General features: G+C 44.2%; 1 protein-coding gene across 1 annotated transcript in view; it reads right to left on the bottom strand.

The window, feature by feature from the left end:
• Positions 1-13915, bottom strand: part of EGLN3 (egl-9 family hypoxia inducible factor 3) — a 34224-nt gene extending 20309 nt beyond the window's left edge. Inside the window, exon 1 of the mRNA XM_036999401.2 lies at positions 13202-13915. Within this exon, the coding sequence (XP_036855296.1) occupies positions 13202-13558 (357 nt within the window). The 5' untranslated portion in view covers positions 13559-13915. The remainder of the gene's footprint in view (positions 1-13201) is intronic.
• Between the last annotated feature and the right edge of the window lie 2432 nt (positions 13916-16347).

Raw genomic sequence — 16347 nt, 5'->3', positions numbered from 1 at the left:
CCACAATCACCCTATGCCCCTTCCTATATAACCCAGCACCTTTCCCTAATAAAGCGGAATTCTACGGTGAATTGCTGCTGTGTGTTGCTCCTTTCCTTTCCTTTTCCATTCTATTTCTACTTTAAGAACCACTTCTGCCTCCCTCATTTGCTCCAAATTCACACTAAAAATTCCTCCTCCCGAACCTAGGTACCCAGAACACTGCTTACACATACCTTCAACTCCATTTGGAACAATAATCATCATGCCCCCATACCTGAATTTTGTTATTATACAGGAGCTTCAGTAATTCTGAAAATGAACGTTAAGTTACAACCAATTTTCAGTTGCTCCGGTGAAGTGGGTCTGCCTACACCTCCTGGGGGGCAAGAGCATCCTGCCTGTAGGGGCAGGAATTTACCATCATCACTTGACAGCCTGTCCTCAGGTAGACCTTTTCATCATTTGCTCTCGTTTTACTCTACTATTAACTCGGCCCTAGCTTCAGGGTCACCTATACAACCATCAACAATTACCCTGGCTCTAGAACCTTCCATTTAGTTCTCCTAGCTCAATGATGGTAGCTCTACCACATGTGTAGCCCCTTGAGATTCTTACATTGAAGTGTTGGACTCCTACCCCCACCCCCAGAAATATGAGCATACACACACACACAGAGCTTACATAAAACTACAGGGTAGTCACAGTCCTGTAAATCTAACTCTCCTAGATCAGGATTCTATTCCAGGCGATCCTGCACTTCACTCATGAACTTGAGTGAATCACCTCCCCCAAGAAGTCACTGAAACTCTCAGAGGCCAAGAACTTAAAAAACTATTGTCATTCCTTTCTGAGTTGTGGTTAATTCCTCTTCTTGGAGGAGATTCAGGCAGAGCTCAGCAATTAAGCACAGTAAACAGGGCCGGGAACATCAACATATCAATACAGACGATTGGGGTTTGGGAGGGCGGCCCTTCGCGGCCCTTCCCCCCAGGCCTGGCTCTCGGCCAGCGGGGTGACGGCGGAGCGCCAGGGCTACGTGCGCTGCGTGAGGGTGGCAGCCGGCCCACACCCGAGCACACGCCGGGCGGCCGCGGAGGGACCCGGCTCGGGAGCGCCCTGCCCCCAGCCTACTCCAGTCACCGGAGAAATGTTTTGAATAAAGGCTTCCTTGCAATTTTGAAAACGGCACAAGTCAGCCAGGCCAGCGTTAGGGGCATTGACACAGGCATTCGACCATATCCCTAACCCAAATCAGAACAGCTCCCCGCTCCTGAGGACCCGTGTAGCCAGGGGCACTTTAGGGTGGAACTTTTCACGTATTGTCCCGTTTAATCTTCCCGATTTGGGGGAAGGTGAGCTAAGCCAGGTGCCCTGAGTCACAGGCCTCCTAAATTCTCAGTAGTCATTAATCCTGGAAATTATCATCTGGGCCTAGAAGTTATCTTATTCCTATGGAAAAACAAATTAATGAGTGATCCTTAAACCAAAATGGGAGTCAGGACTCACAACATTTAACTTCAATTGATGTGAGAAAAAAGCCTTATCCGAGGAAGAAAAGTACCCGGGGTTCTCTAAAGGCTCTGAGAGTAATAGAAAAAAAACATTTGCGACTGCAGGATTGTCAGAGAATTAAGGATGGTTGTCTTTAAATTCTCACTTAAAATGAATCCTACAATACTTGAGGGAATCCATGACAAATACAATTGGTAAGACAAAAGTTTATTAACGGTTATATACAAAAAATATATAGTTACTGATCAAAACACGTTCTTAAGCAATGTTCTTAAGCGAAACCAGGGAAACACTTAACCTGCCAATTTCAGCGAATTGTTAAGAGTATTAACTTGGGACTCCACAATCATGCTGGAAAAAGTAAAGTTAAAGAACTTTTAAGGAAACCAGATCTTATATTTACATTTACATTTCAGCACTTGTAAAAATATTTCTGCTGAATGAGGGAAGTGACACACAGCAAATCAGTTCCAGTCAGAACTCAAGAAATTCAGTAGGCACTTTTATTTTTACTGAACAAACATTTGTATAGTGCTTCCTACGTGCCTGACCCCGTTCTAGGTACTTTATGAATACTGCCTCGTTCAAAATTCATAGTAACCCCATGAAACAGGAACCATTATTATCTCCATTTTACAGATGAGGACACTGAGACAAGGAAGTTAGGTAACTTGCCTTTTCCAACCCAGATTATCTGGCTGCAGAGTGTGAGGTCTTAATCGTCAAGTCATGCTCTCCCAGCAGCTTGGCTAAGGTCCAATATTAACCAATTCACTCCCTTTTTGAGGAAACTAAGATCTTCGACTCTACTTGATGTACTTGACTTCCTCCAACCCTTGCCTCTGACCCTTCCATAATGATAGAAAATCATTAAAATGCAAAAAGAGAAAAAAGAAAAGAAAAATGAGTGTGCTTGACATAGAGTTTGTGAATTAAAACCTCCAAGACGGTGCGGGGATGGAGTCATTTCAACAAAAGCAAGGAGCAAAGGAAGCTGACTCTGCACCCCTCCGCAGAGCACTGGTTGTCCACGTTCTCTCTGCTTTAGTTGTTCCCACTGCAGGACAAACTCAATCCTTCTATAAACTCTCTGTAGCCCCTGCAGGGCCCATGTCTGTTTCCTATGCCATGGTCAGCACTCAGCCCAAGCCTCATCCCCAAGCCACGCTTCTCCCGGCTGCTTCTATGGGAGGAAGTCAGCCTCTCTAGGACCTCCCGTTATTGCTCAGGTCAACACCAGCCAAGGTTTTCAAACTTGTGTCAAAGTCAGAAGATGAATGACCAATTTTTAAGGAAATACCAAAGTATATTTCCCCTGGGAAGGCAAGGAGTGACACTTGGTAAACTCAAAGGAATCCCAGGGATGGTAAATCTTCCTGACTCAGGGCACAGCGTGGCTAGAAGCCATCTTAAATCTCCTAGTACCACATTAATGAGAATTCACAAAATACAGAACTTTCTAAAACCACATGAATTAGAATACTTTGAGGGAACTAAGATCTTCAGTTCTACTTGATGTATTTGACTTCCTCCCACCCTTGCCTCTGACCCTTCCATAATGATAGAAAATCATTAAAATGCAAAAAAAAGAAAAAATGAGTGTGCTGGACACCAACCCACTGTGGCTTAGAAGGGGGTGAGATCCAGAAGACGCCTTAAAGGGGTAGAAAGCAAAAGGCTCTTCTGAGAGGAAAATACAAAATATTTTGGGAATGGCAAAAGCACTAGAAATAAAGGCATGCCTGGCTGTGAATCTGGAGGACAGGGGTCATTAATTTAATTGTCCCCAAGCTTCTCCAAAATAGATATAAGCCCCAATCTACAAAAGTAGAAACTAAGAGTCAGAGGCAAAGAGTAACTTACAGGACATTATGGGGCTATGCAGGGTTTTTCTACCACTAAACACTGCTTCTAAAATAGCAGGAAAAATTGTTAACTGAAAACAAGTGCCATTATTTCAGAGCAGCCATAATGAAACGGTCAACTCCAAAACAAAGCAACAATGCTGCTTCTCTGATGATTCCTGTGGCTCACCAGACTCAAGCCAGACCTACCAGCTCAAACCCTCTCCTGGGAAATCAGAGTTCCTCATGCAGAAGCAGGGAGAATCAAGTACAGAATATATGTGTATATATACACACACACACCCTCCCACCTCCACCTAGTCATGCCTTTGATTCACATCAAGCTGGATCTGTCTGTCAGCTCCGTCCTGCAGTGCCTCACAAGAGAGCCAGAGACTACCTTAGGCTTCTGTGTGGAGTTCACAGTCAGCACATACCATCCAGGCATGGTTTTCCAGTCTGGGGTCATCCAAAATCACTATGATTCTTTCCCACTCTTCCTGGTGCCTTTAGCCTGTACTCCTTGCAGGACGAGTGGCTACACAGAGGGATGCAACAGTTATTAACAAAGATCTCCCCCCCTCCACTCAACACGACAGGAGGGGATCGGTTCCAAACTCTGCTCCAGTTCTGCCTGTGGAAAATTAAGTTTATTGGCACAAATAACAGAAAACTTGTGTGTGTTTACTTAACATGTAGCAGTTTTCTAAAAAATTTCCCAAGTAAACTACAAATACTTGTATTTTTTAGTTTTAGCAAAGCTCAGATGAAATTGATTGAATCTTGATTTTCTCACTAGAAAGACTGCAGTAAGATACAGAACCATCCCTACTTAGCCTCCTCTTACTAACTGTACTCAAACACTAGCATGTATGAGAATCACCTGCAGGACTTGTGAGTTTCTGGCTCACTAGGTCTGGGGAGGAACCCAAAAATCTGCATCTACAGCAAGCTTCCAGGTGGTGATGCTGGGGGCTGATCCAACAACGAAACCACTGGAGAACCAGGACTATTTTGTGGCAAAACCAAGAGTTTTTGTGCCATGACACACCTAAATGATAAAGGGTCAAGGGCAATTAGCCAACGGCACTAGGTAATCCGGGGAACAAGAGGTAGCATGGAGAGCAGGAAACCAGAGGAATTCCTAGGGCAGTTTCTGGCTCAGGCTGTGCAGTGTAATTCCTAAAGCAGGCAGGAAATATTCCAGTTCTAACTCAGTAGCATTGCTGAGGATGACTGTCATGTCAGCGCTTGGGGTGGGACTGTTAGTAAGAGTCTCTGCTTCAGGAACCAAAAAGAGGCACTGAAAGCCCTATTTGCCCTCTCAAATGGAAATGTAATCTCAATTTTTATTTAATTCTGTATAATCCTGGAGGTAGATACATATTATTGGATCCAGGTTATAGATGAGGTAAGTGAGGCTTAGAGAAAGCCTTGCCCAAGATCACAGTGAGATAAAATAAAATGTAAACTGTCCATCTTGGTGTCTAGTAGTAGGTACTTAAAATTAACCTAAAATACAAAAACAAAGATCAACCTTGCTCATAAAGAAGCGGAAATTGAGGCCCTGAGATTTCATGGGCCAGAGCTAGGACGAGATGCCAGGGCTCCAGCTAGCCACATGGTCCCAGGGTTCTCTTGCTTCTCAGAGCCAGGCCTGAACGTAGGAGCTGCCAGGACCTCGGTGTGACTCGCGCACTCTCCAGAGCCAAGCACAGAATTTCAGAACTGAGGAAAAACCTTCTAAAGCCAAGGCTCCTCCTTTGAGATGGTCTTTCATAGCATGTTAATGTTAATAAAATATTTACATACTTTGACATGAAATTAGGGACCACACAGCAAATGTTTTTTTTTTTTTTCGCCTAACAAAGTATTTATAGCTTTTCTGACACCCTGACATCCTTTGAAATCAAAGTTCCTTTTGAGGATGAAATTAATTCACCAAGCACCTGACTTATAAGGGACTGTTTGAGGCATCAAAAATATGGTGAATCACGTTACATAGTCTCTTGCCTTCAAGAAGTTTACAAGTAAATGGAGGGCAGAGTAAGCAGCCAAATAAATAAATGCAGTGGGGCAGCCTGGCCTGCGCCACCCACAGAGCTGTCGGGAGCAGATGAGAAGACTTCTGCCTGGGGAAGCACTAAGGCACTAAGATGGGTGTGGAGGAGTAGAAGACAATAGGGAAGCTCTGCGTGCCTGGTAAATCATTTTCTAGTGTTTCAGGGGTTGGGAGGGAAGGAAGGCAGTCCGGAAGAGATGAAGTGAGGAAAGGTCAGATGGGGTCAGACGGCGTCATGGAATCTCACACGGAGGGCCCTCAATGGCACGCGGGGAAGTTCACAGGGCAGTTCACAGGGCGTACAGCAGACAATGGGGAGAGAGCACAGGTGGAGTTCTTTAAGCATGGAGATGGCAGGATTAGCATTTTTGGACTGCTTACACTCTGGCAAAAGCACTCTCCTGGGAGCACGAGAACCAAAAGCAGGTGATTTGGGGTTAAAATAAGTCTCCTTAAAATACTTCCCCCCATAAGGATTTCTACTATGAAAGAAAAATGAAATTTAAACAAAAGATGAAAAGACAAAAAGTACGAAATAGGTCAAATTTTGACTGATAGATAATATTGCACATTCCTGCCTTCACATTTTCTTTATATTTTTGTTTTAAAAAGGTTTTGTTTATGTACTCCAATTACTCAACCTACACAAAAATATGAATCAGGAAGGATCCATCAAAAGAAACAAACAAAAAAGACTCCCTAGCTGTCAAATTTGTGTGGGGTATTGAGATTTCTGGGTAATAGTCCCTCAGGTTTGACTAGATGGATGAGTTGACACAGGAGGGAAATGGAGGGTGGGGCTCGGTCCAGACTCTGTTGTGCGTGTCTGCAGAACACAGTCAGCTCCAAAGACGTTCAGACTGTTGAAAAAAGTATGTCTTTACTACTTCCAAGCCATGCTCAAATAAGAGTATTAGCCTGAACGCTTCAAAATAACTTCAGGTTCCCCTAGAGGAACCAAAAAAATAAGTGTCCCTGACACCTAGAATTGAGTTTTTCATTTTGTCTTCTTCCAACTGAAAAAAATAATCAAAACTTAATATCATAGTGTTTGCTTCTTTGTATTCTGGTATTAATTTTATGTGATAATTGTATATTGGCCTCATTTTGGAAGGAAAGACAATATTTAATATGAGATAGATACATTTATTCCAGAACTTGAGAAACACTGATCATTGTATCTCCTAAAGAATAAAAAATTGGCTTGACTTACAAAGGAGGTATTAACCTTGTATTGAACTGAAGGAAACGCAGTACAAGATCTGAAAGCCTGCATTATACAACTGCAAACCCAGGTGTCTCTGAGGTTGGGACCAAGCTGGCACAGGGAGTGAAAAATACCACACTCAGTCACTACCAGTTCACCAAAAAAAAAGAAAGAAACTTACAAATCAGCAATGAAAGAAGACACAAAATTAAGGCAAGTGCCAAACTGGTTTAAAAATTTAAATAATCAGGTGAAACTTGGTACAAGTTCTACTTCTAACGAACCAAGCTAACTAATCTTCTTTGACAAATAGACACATGGCTCTGAATCTGAGCCAAATCAACGGCTCCTGGCAATCCGCCAACACCGAATTCCTTGGTCTGGCATCATAAACTGATCTGTCTGTCACATTTATAATTCCAGTCCCTCTGGATTCCACTACCCGCTGGGCACCCCTGGCAGTTGCCCAGCAGAGTATGTCTGAACTATCATTACTGTAAGAACATGTGTGTCTGACAAACACTAGAGAAAAATGACACCCCTTTCTCAGAGAAATATTAGTTAACAGCTACATAGTGCAGCTACCAAGGAATTATCAAGTCTGTTGCTATAATAATTAACAAAGAATTAATGACCTTCCCCATAGTGCCAACCTATAAGTGCTCCTTGTTGTTTAATAAGCTCGAGTCAAAATGTCTCTTAACTTACCCAAAGCGACGAAGGTGAGTCAGAAGCAGAGGTCTTGCCAAACTGAGCAAACATGGCCCACAGGCAAGGTGCCCTCTGAGCTAGGCCCTGGAGTGCACGTGGCTGGGATGCTTGGAGATGCTTCTCAAATGTGCTCTGCTCACCGTGTGTCAAACTCCACCCCACTTCGGCTGCATCAGAGAAGTCTTCCATACATGGTATATGTTTAGAATGGAGTTGTAACATGCAAGGCTGCTTGTTGTTTACAAAATCTAAAATTTGTCTAGCCAGAGTCAGGGATCAGGAAAGAATTTACAAATTGTGTCTGAGCTGAGTAAGATCAGAAAGGGAAATCATGACACCCAAAAGTCAAACACACAACTAGGCTACATAATTTCACCTAAGGGTGTCTACTGATTTTAAGTAGGAATTATACTTAAAATTCCCAAATAAAATGCTGGTGCAGCTGAATTGACCTCCTGTCTCTTGGTCTGCCTGCCCAGGGAGCCCTCTCCAGGAAAGCCCTGGTGCTCCAGCCCAAGACACATCCCAGTCCCTTCTCAAGGGCTTGCGCAAGACCTCATGTTCCAATATAAAAACAACTTACCTGCTGCACGACTGAGGGGCTGGATAGATGTGATTTCTGATACCTATCTAGCTCTAAAAACTCATCTTATTAAAATCCTGTCCTGTATCATTGGGGTCACTTAAATTTTAAGTGTATTTTGGCCATTCCTCCTTTTAAGTAAACAGAGAAATTGTTGAAAGCACCAAGAAGAGAAACAAAACTGACTCATCAGTGTGAGAGTAGACTGTTTAACCAGAAAAAGAGAAAGCACAAAGTTGGTGGTGACTATTTCACACCACTTAGCTTTCAGCTTACTTCTTCAGGTGGTTTTATCATCTCTTGCGACCTCCTTTCCCCCGTCCTCGGACACCTCTACCGCAGCATGAGGCGTTCAATGACTTGTGAATGAGAAAACTAAGTTGATATCCCCTGATGTGCAGCTTCACTGCAAGTGGATAAGGTTGTGCTGGAGTGAACTGTGACCCAAAACTGACCAAAAGAAATTATAAGGTAAACAAACACATACACACATGCACACATATTCCAACTGTCTTTTCTTTGTTCCCAAGCGTCATTTCACAAAACAGACCATGAACACTATAAAAGCTCACCCAATGGAGGGACTTCTTTCACTGTCACTGAGGGTGTATTCTGTTAATTATTTCCCTGAATTAATTTCCTTCATCCAGATGCTAAGGTATTTTTAAATACAAACTCTTTATACGAATCCCTCACATCCTCACAGAAAGATGCTCCACAGCTTCAAACTTGTTGTCCTCTCCCCCTAAAATACCTTATTCACAGAGATAGATTTTTAAGAGTTTCATTGCACATACAATCACTAATGGTGTCTAGGCCTTAAATCCCATGCTCTACAAACTGCACCTCTCATGGGCCCTGGCAATCGTGTTGTTTTGTATGATTCTACATGCCCCACTACCACCCCTGAGCCAATGGGAGACCATCAGACTTTCTCCCAGGAAATGAGAACAGGATTTAGACCGAGTCAAGTCTCTGTGATCTCCACCTGAGGCTAAGGCAGCCATCATGGGGCAGCACTCATGAGCTTTGTGCATGGAAAAACAGCAAAAGCTAGATGTAGCGGAGGGAGGGGAAGAAACAGCACAAGCAGAGGAGCAAGGATGGAGACCACAAATCTCCAGAGAAAGAACCGACATACCAGCTGGCCTGGATGCTAAGGACTTTCTGATTCCTGGTTCATGGCTCCAGTCTTCTGTTTAAATCCTGATTGCATTTCCTTCCTGCACTTGGGTCCTGAGAGATATTTTGATCTTCAAAGTACATAATCCCATTTTTTCTTAAAGTAGCTTACAACCATGATAAGCTCCAATGAGTAATGGATACTCCTGACATCACAGAAGAGCCGGCTACTACTGTTACTGCGCGACAGCAAAGGAACAAACGCATCACTTTGCAACACATTTTTTTTATTCATGACTTATTGCTGTTTCATCATTTCTCTGCATTGTTTCCAAGGGAGGATTGAGCTGTCTGTCCAGAATACAACCCCCATCATCCAGGGCTACTCCAGGCAGGACTCCTAACAACAAACCTTGTTAACAAATACTCATCCTATAAATAACAGTAGGAAAACATTAACACAGAACTCCAATTTCTCCTTCACATGTACTTAGCTGACACCACTTCAGTGTTGGGGTTTTCTCTATCTTCTTTTTTAAGCTTGCAAATTAACTAGACGATCCTACAATTCAAAAGTACATGTGAATGGAAGCTATATGAGGATTATGCCTATTCCCCTTTGTGTCTCCAATCCCTGAACAGTACCCTACTGAGTGAACACTTGCTGAATAAAAGGATAAAAAGTAGGAACAAAACAGTCAAGAGCACAAACTCTGGAGTCACACAGATGTGGATTAAAATCCCACATCTCCCACTTACAGCCTTGTAACATTCATGAAGGCTCAGAATTCTGCTAAGAATTTTATGTCCATTATCTTACTTAATGATCCTTCTCCTAAAAAGCTTTAAGGTGTTATTATCCCTCACTTTACCCTTGGAGAAAACTGAGCAACTTAAGTCCACAAGGTTAGTAAACCTCTAACCCTATGATAAACTGCTTCTTACGCTGACTTTGTGACCCTGGACACGATTTAACCACAAGTTTGCTGAAGATTGTGGTTCTGAAGACTAAATCAGACAGCTAGTGTCTGTAAAGTTCTTAGCACAGTGCAAGACAGAGCAAACTGCTCAATAGAAAGTAATTATTATTATTATCATATTTATTAACCAATGAGTCTACAGTGAGATGCTTCAAGTAGAAGGATTTTTGGTTCTATAAATTACACGTTCTCTGGATAACAGCCATTTTCAAGATCTAGGCACCAAAGCAAAAGGAGCATATTATGACCAATATTTATCTTGGATATAGTCTAAATTCTCCAAAAAGCAGTGACAGATAAATCTTTTGATAGCCTGAAAGCAATGATCATGCTTGAAGTTAGGGGGCGCCATACTGCTGTACATCATAGGGAATCCCTTCCCCAGAGGGCCCTGAGCACCCCTTGATTTTTCTACAAGGAAAAGGAAGTAGATACATTCTAGCAGATAACAAATTTTTTGGCCAGGAGGGGGAATCCTTTAATATTTTGTTTCCATACTCCTCCCACAATCTCAATTTTTCAGTGTGTGTATATATATATATATATATTCCTATTTTATTTGCAGTCCTTTTGCTTTTGCTTCATTGAGATAAAGAGGATTATTACATTATTAAAAGACCTTTAAAAGTCCAGGAGGGAAAAAAAAGTACTTAAATTGGGATGAGTGAGTTAGTAAGCATGTCACCAAGAAATTTTAAGTACCTAAAAGACAGTTGGCCTAAAATAGAAGTATACGTTGGCAAATTGCTGAAAATGAGTGATGGGAGCTCATTAGTCTAGCCTCTCTACATTTACGTATGTCTGAAAATTTCCATAGTAAAAAGTTACAAATAAATTTTAAAAAGAAATGTACAGGTTCTGCCTTTAAATTTTTAGTTTTTAGTGAAAACCTATTAAGGATGCAGCAGGAAACTGGGTCTATGTATCACTGTTCTGGAAAGCAGTAGAGTCAGACACTCAGTTGAGGGAAGAGAAAAAGAAGTTTGTTAAATTAAGGTGAAACTAATATAAATCATATAAAAATGGATTCTCATTCTACCATGTTTTAGTAATGAACTTCAAAAAAAAAGACCCAAGTCCACAGACTAAGGAGACTTCTTTATACAAACAAATCAAACTTTTTAAATTTTTTACTGTAATAATCATTTGTTCAAGCCTGCTTTACAGTTGGCTCCAGTTGGCCAGGGAATAGTCCAATCGAGAGGTATTTTTCAAAAAGGAAGGAATGAAGAGCTTTGTACCAAAACAGCCAAAGAAAAGCTGGAAATCTAGGCAGATGTCTCTTCAGTGGACAGAAGATGAATTTTCTCTTTCAATTCATAGTCACCTTCTGAAAGGGTTAACTGAGAAGTTACTCATTCTACCCAGAGATAATCCAAAATTGAAGAATTAGACATCTTATTTTTCCCTTACCTAGATGGACACAGTGCTGTTCATCCACTTTGTCAGGTTAAATTCTAGCCCCACCACTGTCCCTTAAGTCAAAGCTAAACAAAAATAACTTAACTTTCAAATATGTTCGTGACCTCTTTCTACCCATTAACTCTGACCTCTCTCAGAACAAATTCTGTTCCTAGAATGCTGGGGGGGAAATTCCTAACCACCTGAGGTTTAAAGAAACTTTAATTAGCTGATAAGAAACCATCTGCTCTTTCATCCAGGTTTGGAGCTCCAGCACCTCTGCTCAGGGGCTAGCCCTTGCTCTCTCCCCATTGCCCCCCTGTCCCTGAGACAGGCAGAATGGATCAGCAAAAATCAAACCTCATTAAGACAAATGGCTTTCTAAACCACCACCAAAATGATGGAAGAAGAATAAACACTTTAACATCAATTTTCCAGACAGTCCAGGTAACTGAATTTTTCCAAATTAAAGTAAAATTTAGAAAGCAGCATTTTCGTAAGATTTACTTTTTTGTGCCCAATCAAAAGTATGCCTTCAGATAATCTGTTCATGTCCTGGCTTGAAAAGCATAAAGCCATCTATTTCTCCCCTAATCTGCTCATTCACTGCAACCCCTCCTTCATTTCTGAACATTTCTAGTCTTCACCACTTGCCCTTTTTTAAGAGGGTTCCTCTCAGCCTGAGACAACAATGTTAGGTTTTAACACAAGATCAATCTTAGAGAAATACTACATATATTGATGTAGAATGGTATATAGGTAAATGTCCCCTTCCCTTCTCATGCTAGCATGCTTTGCTTCACAGTATTAAAGTTTCCTACAGTTCTGTGTGCCCCTTGAGCAGTGCACAATACAAGAGGCACACTTCACTCAGAACTGCCACTGGAAAACTAGATGGATTATCATTTGTAGAAAAGACTGAGTAGCTAGACTACCCCAAAGTAATGAACATGCACCATCATGGCACTTACAGGTTCCGGTTTCTGCCAATCAATCTGTAAATGTTTCCAAGATAAATGACCACCCAGGGCGTCTCTTCTGGCTATGTGAACAAAAAACAGGGTTCCATTCCAGAGGTTCTTGACTACCTCCACCTCACTTAACTGGTTGTTCCGAGGGGATTTCCCCATCCACGGAGAGTCAGGAAAGGGAAGGTGTGGGCTCAGCACCAGGAGAAAATTTTCTGTCAAGTAGCTGATCATAATAGTGTCCCGGGGACCAGGAGCCAAGGGCAGCACTCAAGTGAAAAGAAGCTTTACTCTTTCACATGTCACACTCTTCCCACACCTGCCAAACTCAACAAACCAAATGCCACTTGGCAAAATGACACCTGGCTCCAGAATTCTGTAAGAGGGCTTTTGTAGGAATTCCCTCTGAATACAGTGAAGGGCAATATTAGGTGACTACGGAGACGTTTAAGACCATGAGTTCAAGTGTGTCTCGGATCATACACAATGTTCTAATAACCTGTCCCTCGTTTGGACCTTTCAGAATACCCATGTCTTAATCAAACCAAAAGGTACAGATTGTCGCCTTGTACCAACCACCATAGCCATTACTTCAAAATTAACAGGTCATTAAAATTATACACCTGAGTCCCTCAGCATGGTCTTTCGCTGGGAGGGGAGTGTTGATGGTGGTGAGGGAATGGTGGGAGAGAGGAACAGACTGACTTCTTGCATCTTAGATAAAAAGTAAAGTTTGCTAGCAGCCCTGCGAAGGCCACATACAACGGGCTCCGAGCGTTCCCGGTCCCCGCGGGTTGCAGCAGCGGCGGGGCGCCCGCGCGCGTCCTACCTTGGACCTTTCCTTGACGTAGTAATTGCCCAGCCGGCTCCCGCAGTACAGGACCAGCCTGTCGATGAGGGACAGGAGGAAGCTGATGGCCTCGCAGCCCTCCTCGTTGCCCCCAATCCACGTGATCTGGTCGCCCCGCAGGTGCCGCTTGGAGACGCCCGCGCGTGGCCCGGCCAGCTGGCCATCCCGCAGGGCCCCGGTGCAGTGCAGCTGCTTGACGCGCTCCAGGACGCAGTCGCCCACCACCTCGCCCAGGAAGTTGTCCAGGTAGCAGAAGCCGACCTCGTGCAGGCAGGGCACGATGTACTCCAGGGCAATTTTCTCCAGATCCAGCCTCATGATGTGTCCCAGGGGCATCTCGCCCGCAGCGCCGAGCCCGGAGACCCCCAGCGTGCACCTGGAGGGGGAGCGGCGACCTACGTGCGCACGCAGTCGAGGAGCGGGGAGTGGGGCCCCCAGAGTTTAGCTACCTGAGGCGCCCACAGTCCCCGAGCCACCACAGCGCCAGGGAGAGGGGAAAGTTGCTCGCAACTCCGGGGAGGAGGGATCCCGTTCTGGGACCGGCGAGAGCCGTGTGGGGCTCCACGACCCGGCGCCGGACTGGCCCAGCGAGGAGTCGGAGAGCCCCTTTTGGAGAGCGGAGCCACGACCGGTGCGGCGGTTGCCCCCGGCCGGGAGAGGCGGACGTCCAGCCCCCAACCGGCCGACTCGGCGCGTCACGGGCCCCGCCCAGGGCCCGCCTCCGTGACAGCCCTTCCCGGGCCCGGCGCGCACTCCCACACTACGAATCGGCGAAGGAGCCCGGGAGCAGCCGCCCACCTCGGCTGTTTGCGACTAGGGGCGCGCGCGGCTGGAGAACAGACGGAGTGTTTAGAACGCTATCGATTTGCATACGTTTTGCGTAAAATGCCACAACAAACTGGAAAAGCTGGATCCCAATTCTGAAAATATAAATGGCTTTAACAGCGCGGTTTACTGCCACATTCTGGGCTGGTCACCTCACAGTCTTTTGAAAATCATAAACCCAGGAACAAATGTTATATATATGCCCTGTATACAGGGCAGGAGGACTGGGAGGAGCAAATACTTCCCTGAGCCCTACTATGTGACTCTGTGCAAGGCCCAGTGGGCGGAAGGGGCGGAGCGGCGCACAATGAAGTGATGCTGCATATTTGACTGAACCCTAGTTGCTTTGCTGGATGTTTTCATCCACTTAAGTTTCAAGCTTCTTACTAAAATACTATGTTCTGAAAGTCTGCCTTCAAAATTAATCACATTCTGTGTTACAACCAGCACAGCTATGTTTCCCGAAAGACTTTTCTTCTCGATTTTCCCACAAGAAGCTGCACTTGCAGGGTGGGAGGGACACCATCCAGAAGCTATTTCAGTTACCCAAAGATAAGCTGACTGCTTTATGGATTTTTGTCCCCATTTTTACTAAACACCAGAGATCAGAATCAGCGGGGAAAGATTCACAAATTACAGGCAGTCATTTCTATATTTGTAATTTTACATTAGTTTGCACTCAGGTTCTTCATTTAATTTGAACAAAAGAATATGTGGGTTTTACAAGCACTGCTTATTTTGTACACAATCCTTTACTCCTTCTAATAGCCCTCTCTTCTCTGCATCTGAGCAGAGAAATATGAAAGGAGAGATGGAAGGAAGGTCAGTCCAAGAACAGTCCAATAAAAAAGGGACATTGCTGCTGCCTAATGGCAAGAAGCAGACGGAGGCAGGTAGATGAGGAAGAACCTGAGGAATATTCAAGAGGAGTGGTCAGTAAGAAACTTCGGTGAACTTCTAGTTACATTGGGAGGAGGCTCTCTGCCAGGACAGTAATTCACTGGCACTGTTGGTATGACCTCTCAGCAGGAGGCACACCAACAAGTACAGGATTCACTTGGCCAGCCTCAAGGAGCCCTCGTCTAAATTCCCACAGCAGCTCCAGGATGAGAGGCCCACCATCCTCGGACCACCAGCACCCAGCACCTAGTAGGTGCCCAGTAAATAGTTACTGGGAACCTGGCATCTGACCCTGAGCCATGGCAACCTCCACATGGGATTCGGGTATGTCTGGGCTTGCCTGGAGGCCTGCATGATCTATTTGCATAAAGGTCTGGGGAAGCCCCTGGAAGGGAATCTACTTGAAGACAGTGTCAATCAAATCGGCCTGGCCCAGAACAAACCTCAGAGGCCAGTAAAGGGGGCAGTTAGGTGTTTTGTAGGGTATTTGTCTCCACTTTGTCTCCCTATCCAGCCAGGGTGGATGTTTAGTTTCTAGGAGGAAGAGGCTTAAAATGAAAGCTGGAGAACTACCCATTTGTGCCGAGGAGTGAAATGGAGAGGCAATACCAAAAGGGAGGAAGGCCCTCCTCCCACTTCTGCCTGAACCCCCACAGCCAGGAACAGCTTTGGTGCACCCAGTGATCTCCAGGGACATTATGGATAATGGAGTGGCCAGGAGAAATATGGTCTGAAATGTGGTCTGAGGTGACCTGAATATGGGTCCCATTAGGGTATGGCTTGTAGATTTTGCAGCTTTGGGGTCTGCTTAGAGCTCAGAAGTAGATGTTGCTGAATGAAGAAAAGGAAAAATGACAGATAATCCTTGGTAGCTGGCTGGGATTTTCCTAGCTGAAGGTTCTTTGTAGATAGACCTCATGCTCCTAGGAATAAATTGGAGGGAATTTACAAAGAACTAGAAATCTGCAGTAGCAGGTGGAGGAAGTAGTGGTCAGCACATACAGAAAATTACAACCCATCTTCCAGAATGAACATGTTGACCCAGGACTTTAAATCCCAGGACTAAATAAATTTAACTTACTATTCAAATAATATTTCAATAATTAAAAGTTGTAACTAGTCTTGCTGTAATAGGTCAATAGTGTATAAGCAAGTTTAGTGACTAATAGCTTTAAGGTGTTCTAGATTATTTTGGTAGCAAAGAAACCTACTTTGGTGGGCAGTTTAGAAGGGTATTCAGTCCCTTGCCAACATCTCTGCTTGGCAAGGGCATGTATTAATCAATCAAGGGCCTCCCAATCGACCAGGAGCTGCCAGCACTGCACTTGGCAGGGAAGCCCAAGATACCGTGACTGGCAAGAAGTAGTGTGTGATTACACAGAGGGGCACAGTCCGGAGCC

Source organism: Manis javanica, chromosome 8 (assembly GCF_040802235.1).
Source record: "Manis javanica isolate MJ-LG chromosome 8, MJ_LKY, whole genome shotgun sequence".
In the NCBI taxonomy this organism is placed as follows: Eukaryota; Metazoa; Chordata; class Mammalia; order Pholidota; family Manidae; genus Manis; species Manis javanica.
The sequence above is the reverse complement of the archived record's forward strand: the minus strand, read 5'-3'. Positions and strand labels throughout refer to the sequence as shown.